This window comes from Pyxicephalus adspersus, chromosome 2 (assembly GCF_032062135.1).
Source record: "Pyxicephalus adspersus chromosome 2, UCB_Pads_2.0, whole genome shotgun sequence".
Lineage (NCBI taxonomy): Eukaryota > Metazoa > Chordata > Amphibia > Anura > Pyxicephalidae > Pyxicephalus > Pyxicephalus adspersus.
The window spans coordinates 103,467,079-103,483,977 of record NC_092859.1 but is presented as its reverse complement, the minus strand read 5'-3'; the positions used below and the strand labels follow the sequence as shown (position 1 = coordinate 103,483,977).

Sequence of the window (16,899 nt, the reverse complement as noted above, 5' to 3'; positions counted from 1 at the left end):
GTTTTAACCTGCCATGCACAGCAAAAGTACTTTCTGACAGTTCAAACATCTAATTTTGCATCTTCCCAATTTACAGTATTTTTGAAGTTTTAAAGATTACCAGCACAGAAACAGAAACTAATTCAGATGTCATCATCCCTTTAGCGACATCTTGTGGTCTAGTTTAACACTTCAGCATGCGTAGCATGAACAATGTCTGTCTGTCTAAGAACAATGTTTGTCCTAAATTTTCTGTAATTATGACATTTTACGTTCAATGCTCGGTAGTGAGCCGTGCCAGATTGCTCATGCGGGTCTTTCCTGGGGTTTATATACTGCCTTTCTATGAGTTATGGTTATTTTTTTTTATAAAGTTTATTGAAATAAAAAAAGTGGTCCCGGCAGCCGGAAGTGACGTGGTGCTGTGTTGAGTGGCAAGCTGTGTGTTTGAGGTGTCAGCAGAACTGAGGGAGCGCTGTGTGCTGGCCACTGACAGGTACTCACCTATGGATAGTCAATGGGCGAGCTGCTGGGCTTTTATTCATTGCTATTGTGTTCTGTCATTTGTTTCAGTGTGAATGTAAGTGGCTGGGGACTTTATATGTATATATTACATTCCAATGTGAATATTAAACTTGTCAGGCCCAATTGTGTCATGTTGGTGTTTATCACCTCACTATGTGTATACGCATTGCTGGGGCTATGTGGCTTTCATTTGTAATAAACACATTTATTTAATATAATATGCAGACATAGAAACCAGCCATAAGGGAGATCTGTCACCTGCCATGGCAGAATGCACCTGACATCCCTTCTGACTCTCTATATATAATATTACTAACAATGAACCTCAGAACCAGCCTGCAGATACCTCCTTGTCTTTACCTGTACTGATCTGCATGGGATTGCTCACGTTACCCCCCCCCCCAAACCAACAACTAAATAAATATATATAAAGCCAAATATAATAAAGACACTACAACAATTTTAACTGGCAATAAATCGCCGCAGCACTTTATTGGTTTTAATATCTTGGCTTATTATCAAGACAATGAAATACATATCAATAAATAAACTTGCTCAGCCAGTAGAGCTCGAGCAATATTAATGAACAAAAACATACAAAATTAGTCCCCCCCCCCCCAAAAAAAAGGGGTGCCAATCATATGAGTATTCCAGCGACGTTAAAAACAGTAAAAGGGAGGGAGGGTTGGGAGCTTCCTTTAGTCCCATCCTGTGAACAGTAATCACACGGACACCAAACCTCCCTATATAACCTACTGGCTCAGGCCTAGAAGCTTCCAGAAGCCCACCACAGTTTCTTGCCAGAACATAGAAAAAGATAAATAACAATGCATTAGACATATTTAAATAAATACTCAGTAAAAGGGGATAATAAATGGAAGAAGGGAGGAATAGAGGAAACTGGGAGAATGTAGCAAGCCCATGTCAGTGGGCACAAATAAATTGTTAGCCCAGTTCTTCATTCTTGTTCCAGGGTTATGTGACATGAATTAGCATTTTCAGAAAGGGGTCATTGGCAGCCCAGTGTTCTTTTTATGATGGGTTTATTTTGTAACACTTTAGAATAATTGATACTTTTGCAAATATGTCAGTACAATATCTCCTACTTACCTCAATTACAGAATATATATGTACAGACGGATACATATGTCTATGCTGTTTGGTCGGTAAACAAAGGTGCTCAATTTACACTTCAAGGTTTGATGCCATTTTATTATCTAATAACTATGACATGCTAAGGATTATTTAAAATCAATACAAGCTCTAAGGCTGTGTACACACGTTCAATAATTGTCATTGGAAAGGATCTTTCACGATCCTTTCCAAGGACAAAAGACTGAACAAGCGCTGTACATACAGCACTGTTCTGCACTATGGAGTGGGGACGGGGGGGAGAACGACAGAGCGACACCCTGCTGCGCTCTCTCCCCTTCACTTGTATTACGATCGTTCCTGTACACACGCCAGATTCTCATTCAATATCCGCCCTGAGACAATTACTATTACACAGTATTTATATAGCGCCAACATAATTTGCAGCACTGTACAAAGTCATGTCACAATCCAATATCCCTACTATAGTCCTGTGTCATTAACACAATCTAAGGGCAATTTTGGGGAGAAGCCAAATAACCTAACTGCATGTTTTTGGAATGTGGGAGGAAACCCACACAAACATGGGGAGACCCTGCAAACTCCATGCAGAGAGTGTCCTGGCTGAGATTCGAACCTGGGACCTAGCGCTGCAAAGGCCAGAGTGCAAACCACTGAGCCACCATGCTGAGACTCGTCTGATGTGCATACGTAGCCTAAGCCACTATGTCAATAAAGCTAAAAGAAAAAGCTACCCTGCACCTGGTACTGTGGGATGTAATCCCTGTATCCTGTGCTGGCATGGAGGTCAACAGAAGAAACCATTGGGGACAGTGGGAGCGACCCAGGAGGTTAACACACATTAAATGTAGGTTTCCGAGTGGACTTTGGGGGTGATTTCTGAAGAAGATAAATGGTGTTTGGCACTGTAGTTGGCAGGAGAGGTAATTATTTACATTCTTAGTTTACAAGGATTGTTTGCCTGGAGAAGCTTGGCTAAGATGTAGGGACACCTTAGGAATTAATATTAGAAGCTTTGTGTTGGTTTTCATCGTTTGGCAAGTGTTAGGCTACATATACACATCAGATAATTCTAATCTGATTATCATTTCAGGGCGAGATTTGACGTGTGTACACCGGTTATCCGATGTGGCGGTTCCACGAATGGTCGTAATGCAAGGGAAGGGGAGGGAGCACAGCAGGGTGCCGCTTGCACGTTCTCCCCCCTCGCCTCTACATAGAACAGAATGGTGCTGTATGTACAGCGCTCATTCATGCATCTTTCAGTCTTTTGTCGTTGGAAAGGACCTTTCATGACAAAACTCTAATGTGTGTAAGCAGCCTTACGGGTGTAATATATCCATGGAGGTGTTCTAGTTTAATTGGTTATCTAGAGTTGGATTAAAGTTATTTATGTTTCTGCATCTTACTGTACACCACTACTCCATGATGATGATGATAACACTTGAATGTTTTGTACATGTATAATGTACAATGTATAATGTCATTATTTATATATTCTTTATATGTAAACATAATGTCAATTAGTTCTGTTTAAACAAGACATCCATTCTTCCTTTCAGATTTGTTCTGGGGTATATTAGTCAGAAATGGCATCTTGTGAAAGTGAGAAGCAAACAGTCGATTCAGATAACAGTGATCCGGAGAGATTAGGTCACCGTGACAAGTCTGATCCATACACTTGTGATCTTCCATTCTATGTCTGTGAGTTTGTAGAAAAGGAGGTTGGAAATGATTTCAAGTCTCTGCCAAAGGTAGCTGCTCTTATTGAGACTATATCAAAAGAGACTAAGCACCTGGAAGAACAGGTACGTTGGGGTTTCAGGGTTTTTGTTAATGAGGAAAAGTTTGCTCCTGTTTTAATTTAAAAAGAACTGAAACTACTCTCTAACAAATTCCTAAAAATACATGGGCCAATGAATTTGCAGTGTGAATGCAAAGGACTTATTAAGTAGAACTAAAGTTTCACTTTCAAATTTTAGTATGAAGCTGGACTTTATTGCAGAAAGTGACAGGCAATGCAATAAGCACCCTTACCCCCTGATCACTATCCTAAGCTTTCAAAATAAATCCTGGCTTTCCCTGCTGTTGCACACCTGCATGGAAGTTACAGCATCCCAGCCCAGCTAATCAAGACGGCTGAAGCAATAGCAGGAACAGAAAAAAGAAGATACAGAACAAAACATGGACAAGTATGTACAATTAAAAAATTGCAATCACACAGGTACGGTTATCATATTGCTCATAGGAAATCATCTATCACTTTTGAAAGAGAGGACATGTCTAGTGGCAATTTTTTAATTTTTGGCTTTAGTTACGCTTTAATAAAACATAATTGCCACCCAAAAATTATATTTTGTCAAGAGAACATAACAAAAAAAAGTTTAATTTGACAGTTATGGATGTGCAAAAACACATAGAAAGTTACATTTTATGTTTCTTGTATAGAAACATTTTGTTATGATAAGCATGGTGACACTTTACATTTTTCCTGTAGGTTCTTACAGTCTCTTCTGAGGCTCCAAAACGAATTCAGGCTGCTTTGAACAATGCAGAAGATACCAAGTCCTTTCTGGCTGCTCTATTAGAAAGAGAGACTACTTTGTCTCAGTCCATCAGCCAACACCTAGTGGAGGCCTCACCATGGATGGAGGATCTAGGAGCCCTGATTCAGCAGATCAGTGAAGTGGAGCGCCATCTAGCCTACCTGAAATGGATCTCTCAAATTGAGGAGCTTAGGTGAGTGGTGTATGAAGATGCATAAATATTTTTTTCTGCTTTGAATTAGGTAGGTGAGTGTTGGACCCACTATCAAGTCTTTTTGGCTGTCAGCGTTCACATTGGAGAGATTCACCTTCTTTGTCATGGTGATTACTGTCAATGAGGGAAATCCAACCAATCTAATATTAGATAAGCAAAAACACTTCAATGTGGACACCTGTTCTTGTCTGAGATGAACATTTTGTACATTAAGATTTGTAGTGTCTTAAGAAAATAAATCACCCTAGCACATCATATGTACAGCAAAAATTTTGTGGTGGACATAGCAGCTTGAATTGTTTAAATAGCATTTACAAATGTTTGGTGAACACAGTCATAGATCGGTGTGTTGTTTTTCTCTCCCCAGTGATAACATTCAGCAACATCTGATGACCAACAATGTTTCTGAAGCTACAGATACATTGGTATCAATGGCTGAACTAGCTATTAAACTCCAGCATTCATCATGTACTCACCTACTGAAATTCATCCGTTCCACTGTTCAGTTCTGGCACAAAATCCTAAAGGACAAGATAACAAGGTTTTTGTAAAAAATGTTATATATTAATATGTAATTGTGATATTCTTATCGTTGTGTATTGCTAATTGTATTTCTCTTTTACTGTAGTGATTTTGAAGAAGTGTTAAATCAGTTGCACTGGCCTTTTATTGGTCCTCATCAATCCTCAATACCAGCTTCCTCATCATCCTCCCCAGCTGGACTTAATGAAATATACGCTAACCTGCAAACACTCTTCACTCAACTTCTTAAGCTTCAAGTTTCGTATCCTTTACAAATTAGGCAGACTGTAATAACAAATAACCAGTCATTTTGACATTCTGCAGTGTAGACGCACAAATGCAAGGCCAAGATCACATAGGATGATTCTGGTAAGGACCTATTGACTGCCTGGTTTCTATAGTTTTTCCCCTGTGAGTCTATATAAATGTTCTTCCAGATATGTTAATACATGTAAAATGAATCTTATAATCACTATTTTCTTAACGCATAACTTTAGAGATGAACTAATAAGTAAACCTAAACAGATGCCAGAGAAATTTTCCCTTCCATCCTCTCCTCCTATCATTCTTCCCATGCAAATTATGTTAGCTCCTCTGCAGAAGAGGTTCCGCTATCATTTTACAGGCAATAGACAAACCAATGTTTTAAGCAAGGTAAGTATGTGAAAGTATGTGTTGTGTCTGTCTAGTCATTTCTTGTATAGAATTTCATAGTTGTCACATGATTTATTTGAAATGTGTTTTAATATTCAGTTCTTTAAAGTGCCATAACTTTGACCAAAACTTTTCTTTCTTGTTATGGATAGAGTGGGGAAGGTAATCAACCCCTGTTATTTGCCTGCTGTCGCCTGTGTCTCTATTAGGGAGATAACACCTCAGTATTTGTCCTTAGCATCATTGTCAATGGGAGAGACTGTAACGGGGAATATGCTCAGTTCTTAAGTTGTTACTGATAAGAATGAAGAGGAAAATTTTTTAGTGGGGACACCTGGTATGGAGACTACTGTCTGAGGTGGAATTTTACCTTATTTTAGGAAAAGGTGCACTTGCTTAAACCTCAATGAAATGTAAAAAGGTCTAAGAGGATGAGTAAATTATGGTCATGGGGCATGCCTTTATGTCAAGAGAGGGTTAATGTCTTGTAAATGGTGGTTATTATTGCCCCATTCTTTGTGTTTATGGACCTGTTCATTATTTGTACTGAACTTGTTTTACCCAGGTAATGAGGTTCTATTTTAGAATCTTTATATTGTTACACGCCTCATTCATCCTGTATGCAAATCTTAAGAGAATAGTTAGTTGTTTATAGAGCATTTAAATTCTATAAATAAAATTTGCCTTTATAACGTCACTTTATCCATAGAAGTTTACAAATGGATGTCAAAGCAGGGTTTTTATGTATTATTTATTTCTCTTTATATCATTTATATGGATATTTCTTTTAATGTTTTTTTTTCTTTGGCAATGGAAAGGAATGCATCCCAGCTATGTAAAAGTATGTACTGACTTTTTGGGCTGCTGCATGCATTTGTCCATACATGTGCACATTGGTGCTGTAAATTATTTTCTTTATAATGTTAAATAGTGTTTCTGCTTCTTTTCCAGCCTGAGTGGTACCTTACTCAAGTGCTCATGTGGATTTCAAACCACACTAAATTTTTACATGACAAGATTCAGCCAATTCTGGTTAAAGCAGGCTCCTCTGTAAACGCTAAGGTTAGTATTTAAACAAATAAGGAATCCAGAAAATGTTGTTACCATGTAATAAAAATATTAGCGATATTGCTTTTGCATATTTATTACTGTGTGCAGCTTTCCCACTAGCATGCTCTGGAGGTGGAGCTATGGGTTTTTTAAATAATGAAAATGGTCTTTGTACTATAATGCTGGTCATACAGTAGGTACAATTTAGTGACTTTTCTTCAGCTTTCAGTTACAAATGTGTACTAATTTAGTGCAAACTAATGATAGAAATTAATTGAAACCATTAGTTTTTAATGATTATTGAAACATTAAACGTCTGTGATAAAAACCGAAGTGAAAGCTAATGTTCCAACTTTATGGAACACGATATCCCATTGGTCTCCTCTCAGTCTGCTGAGTTTGGGTGACAATCCCTTAGGTGCTAAAAATTGCAGACATCCTGGTATACAGGATCCTGGGGTTGTGTTATTTGTTGTTCTAATACTACATTTCTTTTGACTTGTCTCTAGATGGAGTTTACTCGTGGTCTTGTGATGTTGGTGCTGGAGAAGCTGTCTGCTGACATTCCATGTTTGCTGTATGATGATGTCCTTTTTTGCCATCTGGTAGATGAGGTGCTTCTGTTTCAAAGAGAACTACACTCTGCACATGGCTACCCGAGCAGTCTGCCAAACTGCATGCATATCCTATCTGAGGACACCTTTTTTCAGCGATGGCTTACCGTGGAAAGGAAATGTAATTATAACAAATACCAGTGTTTTGCATAGCTCCAGGAATAATAAGTATTATGATGATACTCAGCGGGATTATTCTTGGTTACCTTCCAGACAAGTTTTATTGCAGCAAAATTTTGCTTGTCCCTGTTTCTCCTAAATAATATTTATTACTTCAATGGTGATCACCACCATCATATGGGTATAATTCTGTTACCAGTATTGTGGATGATGCTTTTGTTTTACCCTTGTTTTATTAGCCGTTTTATTATCAATTACAGATGTTATAGAGTGTCCCAAGAATGACAAAAACTTGGGCAGTCAGACATCCTTTCAGTTCAGCTGGTAATATCTTTATAGGAAACCTATAAACCGATATCTTACTAACTAGTATTTTTTATAGGAAGTCAGCAATTACGGTGTCCAATATCTCTCAGTACAGTTTTTCAGTACCGTTTATAAATGCATCTTGTGTTAAGTAAATAGGCTTCAGCATATGCTCTTTTATTTATCTTATCAGTGGCTCTGGAGAAGATGGATACTGTGTTGTCTGCGGAGGGTGCCTGGGCTTCTCAATACAAAGATATTAGTGATGTGGATGAAATGAAATTTCCAGATTGTGCGGAGACATTTATGACTCTACTGCTTGTTATCACAGGTACCTTGTAATTTGCCATCTATTCAGTTACAAAATGGCTAGCTATTCTAAGTTTGGTAGGTAGCCTGGTACTATCTTAGGAAGTAACTATTCAAGAGTTTATGTTCCAACAGGTAAAATATAAGCTCAGAAACATTCTGTGCTACAAGCAACTGCTGGATTTCTGTTTAACTGGAAGAATAATAATGACTGTGGTTGCACAAACCAGCAGAGACAGCCTTAAAGATAGTGTCTTGCACAGGCAGGTAGGGTCAACCTATAACAGGGATGCCCCTGGTCCTTAAGAGCCATATACAGGCCAGGAATATATTATAAATATAATGCTGTCTGATAGAATAATACTAAATATTTGTGTGGATCCACGCACACTGAAACTCGAGGCCTGGCCTATATTATGGTAAATGCAGGAAAAGCCATAAAGATGATAGTTGCACAGGCAGAGATGCTGGTTTCACAAACTGACAAGGCTAGCTTAAAAGATGGTAAAGTGGAATTAGCAGGTGATAACCTATAGAATCGAACTGGGTAGTGGAACACTATTCTGGTTCCTATAATTACACCCCAATGTGCCTTCAGTTGAATCTGTTTGAAGTGTTTAGATAGTGCTACCAAATTTTAATCTATTAGGAAGGATCGCTGCACACATGCAACACTTTTTTCAATGTTGACATTTTTTAGCTGATCTATTTTTTTTTTATCATGTATTTATATTTAATGGTTCTCCAACAAAGCTTATTTTTGTTATAACTATCAGACAGGTATAAGAACCTACCTACAGCAGAAAAGAAGCTGAAGTTTCTAGAATTGCAGAAGGAACTAGTTGATGACTTTAGGATTCGTCTAACACAAGTGATGAAGGAGGAGAGTAGAGCTTTGCTAGATCCTAAATACTGTGCAATCCTCAATGCTGTCAACTACATAGCAGCTGTGCTGGGTGACTGGGCTGACAATGTTGTAAGTACATATATTTATCTTTTTTTGTTTTTTTAATTTTGACAAGTCATTTTTGTGCCTAAATGGATGTTGGATTAAGCCATATTCGAAAGAAAAACTACTTACTTAATCCAGATCTGTAAAAAAATAAAATGGGCAGCTGTTGGCTATAGCAACCAGCCAGAGTTTTTGGATTTTGTTGAAGCCTGGGTTGTTGCTCTAGACAGCTCCCCTTGCTTTCAGAAATAAAACCCTGCTACATTAAAATAGCAGTACAACAGTTTTACAATGTCAAATCAATTTACATGTTAAAGCAAATTCTCTTTCTACCTCAAAGCCTGTCATTATATTTTTGTGTAGATAATACTAAGAGCTGTGCTGTGTGCATAATAACTCAGGCTAACATAACGCTTGTCTTTAGACTGCTATTGATGTCTATTCTTAAAATATATTTCTCTTTCTTGTTTTCAGTTCTTTTTACAACTGCAGCAGGCTGCATTGGAGGTTTGCACTGACCTTCATTCTAGCAGTAAGCTTCAGCTGGGACAGCTGGCTTCAATGGAAATATCTGTCTTTGATGATATGATTAACCTCCTCGAGAGACTAAAAAATGACATGCTAAGTCGTCAGGTAGAACATGTCTTCAGAGAAGTAAAAGAAGCAGCAAAGATGTACAGGAAAGAAAGGTAAGGCTTTGTATAGATGACAGGTGTATTGCTTGTATGTAACGAGCTCTCTTGCACAAGGATATCTCAATCTATTATTGGACAATTCTTGTTTAGTGTTTTTAGATTGATAGATTGTACAAATTGTATGGCGAATATAATGCACAGTTGTCTTTGACTTTACAGTCGCCAAACTCAAACATCTAAAATGAAAGTCCCATATTCTCTCTCTTAAAATTCTCTCTCTCCTGAATTGTTTTGTTTCACACTCCATAGATGTGCAATCCAGTTTACTTTATTGTATCTTTTGTTTTGTTTCTTTAATAATGATGTTATACTTTTTTTGAACAAATATTATCACTAATACTCTTAACATTGAAGTTAAGTACATGTACAAATTACATTCTAATTACACAATATACTTAGATTGAATACCACAAAAATTTAAATTTTACATTGAAATTACAACAAGAACTATTTGAAAGACAGAATTGTAAGGTGAAGTCAGTAATTAGGTTTGGTTCCTACCTAAGCAATCAATGTAAAATTTTCTACACATACATTTTTTATGTACACAAGCTGATTACCTGGTGTTGCCCGGGTATTTATTTATTGCAATCTTATATTATACTGGAAAAGGAATCAAATAAAGCTATAGTGTTAAATCAAAGAAATGTTTTTTTTACAGCTTTTAAAAGTATAAGTACAATATACAATAAATTACATTAACCTAAATTATTGACATATGTTCCAATGCTGTTTTAAATGTTTTAATAAGAACATTGTGCTCATGAAACATCCTTTGTACCTTTGAAATCCTTTGTACAATCTGAAATTTTGTTCCTGAGATGTAGGTGCACCTCTGGCCAGTTTCCATTAGTTTGTTTTCAATAAAATATAGTTGTAGAAATTTTGGTGGTTGATCTGGCAGCGGAAGTAATGATCCCGCTTTATGGTAAATTTGCCCTTGCACTGTGAATGGAAATGGAGGCTGTTGAACAACTGATGTGGCGCTGAATGATGTCATTTGGAAACATGAGTTGTATTTTCTGATGTTTTTAAGAAAATGCTTTGACTATTTGAGGTATTTGCTGATGTGTAATTCCAAAGTTTTTGTGGTGGTGTTTCCAGTTGGCAGAGTTTGACTTTCCCTTTTTTGCAGCAAATACAAGGAGACACAGATTTAAACTTCTTGGCTTCACAGTAACTACAAACCATTTCCATTTTTCTGATGGTAACACTCGCCTTCTGCGAGTAGTCATTATAAGGATCATAGTGGAATCCTTCCAATGCTAAGCTAAAATGTTGTCTAGTCTGTTACAGTGTTCTCCCCAGAAATTTTTTTCAGCCGGGTGGTAGGAAGCTGTAACCGGGTGGTAAAAAAGGGGGTGTGGCAAAACACGGCAAATTTAGTGCTCCCAGTTGTTTATGCCATGGGTATCCAGTAACCTCTTATTGTTTCAATGTTCTATCTGAAGCTCTATATGTAGTAGCTCTTTCTCTCATTTCCTGTACTTGGGTCTCACGCTGTTGTGCTGTCACTGAAGCTCTAGATGTAGTAGCTCTATCTCTTATATCCTGTAGTCGGGTCCCACGCTGTTGTACTGTCTCTGAAGCTCTAGATGTAGTAGCTCTTTCTCTCATTTCCTGTACTCATGTGTCACGCTGTTGTACTGTCTCTGAAGCACTAGATGTAGTAGTTCTATCTCTCATTTCCCGTACTCAGGTCTCACACTGTTGTACTGTATCTGAAGCTCTTGATGTAGTATCTTTATCTCTCATATCCTGTAGTGGGGCCTCATGCTGTTGTACTGTCTCTCTAACTCTAGATGTAGTTGGTCTATCTCTGTTATCCTATAGTCGGGTATCACACTGTTGCACTGTCTCGGAAGCTCTAGATGTAGTAGCTCTTTCTCTCATTTCCTGTAGTCAAGTCTCATGCTGTTGTACTGTCCCTGAAGCTCTAGATGTAGCACCTCTCCCCCGCAGTGTGGCAAGTCTTCTATTCATGTCCTCGGGATTTTCTTGTCTACTGTGTTGTTTCATTTTTTTTTTTATTGCACTCCGCCAATTGCCTTACGTTTTCTCGAAGGCATTATTACAGGCCAGAAATTTGTAAGAGTCCAAAAAAAAGTATTTAAGCAAAAGGCACACTGTCACTGAGCAATACATACACACATACATGCAAATATACCTCTGACGTACCAAAATGTGAACACTGGTTTATTCTGCCTATTCCAGGTGGCTGTCACTGCCGACACAGTCAGAACAAGCCGTGATGTCACTTTCTAGCACAGCCTGTCCTATGCTGCTAGCACTCAGAGATCGCCTCCTACAACTAGAGCAACAACTCTGTCACACTTTGTTTAAAACTGTCTGGCAGATGCTTGCAGAAAAGCTGGATTTATTCATATATCAAGATGTAAGTAGTCAAGCTTTTGAGCTGACCCTTTTTTTTATTATTATTTAAGGTTTATTATAAGAAAAGTGAGGGAAATACAAAATTGCAGGGAAAGACAATTAAGCTAGTATAAGTCCAGTGCTAAAAACATACAAAAAAGGAAGATAGAGGGAAGGGAGAAAAAGAAGAACAGAAGGAGAGGAGGTGAAAGGTGAGGTAAAAGGTTCCTAGCAAAACTAATGAACAAATGATCATGGAAGAGTGCAACAGTAAGAAGAAAAGGAAGCATTCTGTAAGATACATAAGAATAAATCAGGGTGAACAGTAATAAAAAGTTATATGAAACTAATTCACAATGTGAAAGGAAAACAAACCTTAATTTTTTTTTCAGTCACCTGAATGCCATTTACACCATCTCTTAATCTCATTGCATTATTTCAGAGTGTTTCCTGCAACCTTTAAATACTATCCAGCTTGACCATGTGTCTGAGAATAATGCGAAAGTGTCCCGCAGGTCAAGAGACAACTCTTAAATCTCCTATAGCAGAGGCCATCTTTTCTTTAGAACCACCTATGGGAGGTGCAGAAAGGGATTTCCAGTACAGCAAAGTAAGTGCTTTAGCTGCATTGAGAAATAGGGGCATAAAAGAGCATTTGTATTTGCCAGTATAGGAAGCTTCATAGATTGTTTCTATGAACTCTGACACCTGGCACCAATGTCTTTGAATATTTGGGCAAAACCACCAAATGTGTCCAAAAGTGCCCTGGTCTACACAGCCCCTCCAACACAGGAGAGATACTTGTAGTGAAATTTGGTGTAAACGAATTTGGGACATAGTACCAGCTAAAAAGCCGCGAAAATGCTTGTTCCAACATACTTATATATGGGGCCAGGACACTTAAACTGTAGGAGTACCTTGTACAACTGGGTGAAACACAGCATAAGATGGTCTCTGATCAGACTCTGGTAAAGGTTCTAAGAAAGAGAGGCCCAAGATTGAGAGGTTGTGTAAAGGACCGGGATTAGTGTGAACCTGTGAACACTTATATTCCCCCAAACACCACAACATATGCAGAATAGGTTTGTCTTTCTTAGCTACAACATCAAAAGGGTACAGCTTCTACCCTGAATCTTTAGAACATTATCTGTGAATGTGTACCATGCTCTCCATTCACTTCAATAAAAAAAAAAAACCATCAGCCTAAATGTGGTCTTTAAATAGTGAATAAGAGGTCACAGGACAGTATCTGAATTTTGTCTGGAGGGTGTGTGGTGTCAGATACGCTGGACAGTAAGTATCTTTGAGGCGTGGGGTTGTAGGTATGTATGTATCTATTGTGATTGTGCCGGAGGGAGGGGGCCGGGGTAAGTGCTACAAAAGTGCACACATCCTGCAAAATTGCTGATTGATTGTTTTCATCTTGGTTTTTACAGATTATTTTGGCAAATCATTTTAACGAAGGAGGAGCAACACAACTGCAGTTTGATATGTCCCGGAATCTCTTTCCATTGTTTTCACACTACTGCAAGAGACCAGAGAATTACTTTAAGCAGTAAGTATCAAGTCAGATAGAGAACAATCTTTCTTGATAGAGAACAAGAGTATCAAGTCAGAAAACTTCACCAGTCCAGATGTGCCTCTAGGTGCTGCAGATGTGCCTATGCCAGCTGATTGCTGTCTCTTTCTTGGGGCTGGAGCATCACATGACAGCTTTAAGAGGTTAAGAAAAGATTATTTTTCAATACTAATGGTCAGACAGAGAGGAGTTATGGCAGGCGTATTTGGATCATCACAGAAGTCAGCTTTAATTTGTGCAAATTAATGATGTAACAAAAAAGAAAAAGCAGATATTTTGCTCACTGCAGATAAATAACTAATGATATTTACTAACATGGAGTGGTTGCAGTAAACTAACTGTGGCCTACAATAGGAGCCAATCGCAGACCTTGGTTTGTTAAGGGGGCTGTAAGGTGCATGTGTTTTAAGTGTTAGCTGGATGACTGTGTAGAATTTATTGCATAAATGATGCTGCTATTATTATTACTACTCAGTATTTATATAGCGCCATCATATTACGCAGCGCTGTACAAAGTCCACAGTCATGTCACTAACTGTCTCTCAAAGGAGCTCACAATCTAATGGCCCTACTATAGTCATATGTCAATAAGGTGGAAGCCAATTAACCTAACTGCATGTTTTTGGGATGTGGGAGGAAACCGGAGTACGCGGAGGAAACCCACGCAGACACGGGGAGAACCTGCAAACTCCATGCAGATAGTGTCCTGGCTAGGATTCAAACCTAGGACCTAGTGCTGCAAAGGCCTGAGTGCTAACCCCTGAGCCACCGTTCTGCCCTTAGTGCTAGCTAGCAGAGATGCTGGCGCCTAGTTCATATCAAGTACAGGGGAAAAAGATATGTTCAAAAAAATGCTGGAAAACAAAGCATTTGCAAAGAGATATAGAGAAGAAGGGATGGGACAGCTTTTATTAGCTGTATGGAGTAAGCTTGTATGATTTCCCAGCTTCTCTTTCATTCTACAAAAAATGCCTAGGCCACAGACAAGAAAAAAAAAATTGTTAAAATAACACGAAATGGTGACTACTAAAAATGTGTGTGTTGTTTCAGTGTAAAGGAGGCATGCATCGTCCTCAACCTGGGTATAGGTTCAGCGCTGCTCCTGAGGGATCTGTTACAGTCTGCAGCACACAATGCGGAAAATACCTCCATCAACAGCAAAGTGCCGTCTGCTACAGCAGCTCTAAATGAACTTGGAATCTACAAGCTGGCACCTCAGGATGTGGAAATTCTTTTCAATCTACGAACTAATTGGCCGAATACTGGAAAATGATTTTTTTCACAGTTTAACAATTATTTGTCTGCTGACCAATTTCTATATACTGACAGTTTTCAAGGTAATACCTATAAATACACAACACATTAAGGACTGTTTTTACTGCTGTAAATATGTATTATTAAACAGTACAATAGTTGTTATCTGTTTTAGAAAAGCTGAACTCTGGGCAGATATAAAAGACATTAATATATGAAATATAATCATTCATCAATCATTAAAAGTATTTTTGTGACGCAAGCAGTGTAAGTACCTAAATTTGCAAGAAGCCCCTTGCAGTCTATATACAGCAGGGTTGGAGTGTGGGAGAAATAGGCAGCGTCAGTCAGATCATGTGCAGACATGGAGCATTTTACAAGGAGAAGCAAAGTGCCAGAGAAAAGTTGTGCTGCTGCTTCTCTCACTGTCCAGTTACAGGCTAAATCCGGTTCCTAACAGACTGGGCTCACAGGCAGTGGGTTAAGTTGTCCATCAGACTAAAGGTAAATATTGCAGTAAAGCCTGTTTCTTTATCTTTTATTAGCATATTAATATTTATCCTGTTATTTTTGGGCAACATTCTGTTTTATTAATATTTAACAGAAAATTTATGAATTTTATGTAAATCATTTGTGAAGCTATTTATAAGAATAATGAATATTTGCAAGTTCAATCTTATTGCAGATTCTAAAGAACCTTCTAATAAAGGTTGATAAAAATAGTTGCTTTTGATTTTACGGTTTCTCTTTAGTTTATGGATTTGTAGGCTAATTTAATTGTTGGCAATTAAAATTTTTTTAAGTGAGAAAGCAGAGTAAAAAAAAATGTAGCTTCAAATAAAAGCCCCCTGCAAGATTGTCATCAAGATCCCATGATTCGTGGCATTACAGGTAACCTTAAAGCCAAGTGAAGCTCAAGTCCTCCTTGCTGACTAATTCCCTCTCACTGTTGCAAGGACTATTCCCCTAGAACACCTGTAGTTTACAGATCATGAATTACTACAAACTCTTCTAATTTTTAGGCACATAGTTCCTTAATTTATGCTAATGCCATAAACAAATAGAGAGCATAGTAACAAATATATTTGTGGGCCTGTATACATAATATCAGATTTACTTTTCCCTATAGATGTTCCTCAACTGCTGCATGCTGCTGATGCAATATACTTGGTTTTTCACAAAGGTATTTTCAGGAAGGATTTTTTTCTCGTTGGAGAAAATTGAACCAGGTTTTATAAGGGTTTTTTATATCCTCTGGATCAATTACATCTATAGGGTTTTATCTGGGATATGTTTATTACTAACTTATTGGACCTAAGTCCTTGTTTAAGCTATGTAACTAAGCACTATATAAATTCATATGTCATTGCCCCTTTATTTTTATTTTCTTTTAATTTTTTTTCTATTCACCAAAGCTAAAAAAAAAAACATGAGACCCATTTTACCAAGTCAGACTTTTTAATAAATAGAAAGGTATAAGTGGAGCTGTACAGGAGTTATGCCTTAAATGTTGCAGACATTTTTTTCAGATGAATTCTCCTGTGGGGGAAAAAGAGGTAATTCATTATAGATGTTGCACCTCATATCTTTGTTTACAATGTGATCCGCCTAATAAAATGCTAAAGTCAGACATGCCTATTACACAATCTCCATCTGAAGGGAGATTTACAGTGCAGTAGTAGGGGGCTTAGAGAAGCATGCCTTCTGGCAATATAATATTACCAGTCCTTCTGGTGCTTCGTTCTATATTCGGTTCAATAAAAAATCATCCAGATGGAGATAAATTAAAACATTCACACTTGCAGCTACCATAATCACTAGTGTAGTTCACTCGCATATCACCTAACATACCCATTACCTAAACTTCTATAGCTGTCAACACAAAATACTAAGGATGGGCTAAATGATACAGAAGGAAAGGGATCGGTTATGAAGGGTTTGTATACAGGCCAGGGGTCAGTAAACTTTTTGGACTAATAAGCCATTTCAGGAGGTCTAGAAGGCACACTAGGCCAGAAGAAACAAGGTGTCCAAGCAAAGGTTTTTTATTTAAAAATACAGTACGATCAATGGGAGACATGATGTTGCATGTTA

The 16,899-nt window shown here is 37.9% G+C and overlaps 2 protein-coding genes across 4 annotated transcripts in view; one reads left to right on the top strand and one right to left on the bottom strand.

Moving 5' to 3' along the window:
- The first annotated feature begins 385 nt into the window (after positions 1–385).
- RINT1 (RAD50 interactor 1) lies at positions 386–15,527 on the top strand. 3 transcript variants are annotated; one of them, XM_072401680.1, is made up of 14 exons: positions 386–475; positions 3,180–3,425; positions 4,115–4,356; positions 4,745–4,918; positions 5,006–5,161; positions 5,397–5,553; positions 6,505–6,615; positions 7,113–7,338; positions 7,837–7,974; positions 8,729–8,928; positions 9,379–9,593; positions 11,814–11,994; positions 13,409–13,527; positions 14,602–15,527. In XM_072401680.1, exons 2-14 carry the CDS (start codon positions 3,207–3,209, stop codon positions 14,822–14,824), a joined length of 2,361 nt encoding a protein of 786 aa, XP_072257781.1. In that variant the 5' UTR covers positions 386–475; positions 3,180–3,206; the 3' UTR covers positions 14,825–15,527. The 3 variants fall into 3 exon arrangements, with proteins under 3 accessions (XP_072257781.1, XP_072257783.1, XP_072257782.1); XM_072401682.1 differs by lacking the exon at positions 11,814–11,994 and having other exon boundaries at positions 14,602–14,741; XM_072401681.1 differs by lacking the exons at positions 13,409–13,527; positions 14,602–15,527 and adding an exon at positions 12,415–13,298.
- Positions 15,528–16,244: 717 nt separating this feature from the next.
- The window catches only part of EFCAB10 (EF-hand calcium binding domain 10), a 6,057-nt gene continuing 5,402 nt past the window's right edge, over positions 16,245–16,899 (bottom strand). The window contains exon 4 of the mRNA XM_072401683.1: positions 16,245–16,344. Coding sequence (XP_072257784.1) covers positions 16,302–16,344 — 43 coding nt within the window. The 3' untranslated portion in view covers positions 16,245–16,301. The remainder of the gene's footprint in view (positions 16,345–16,899) is intronic.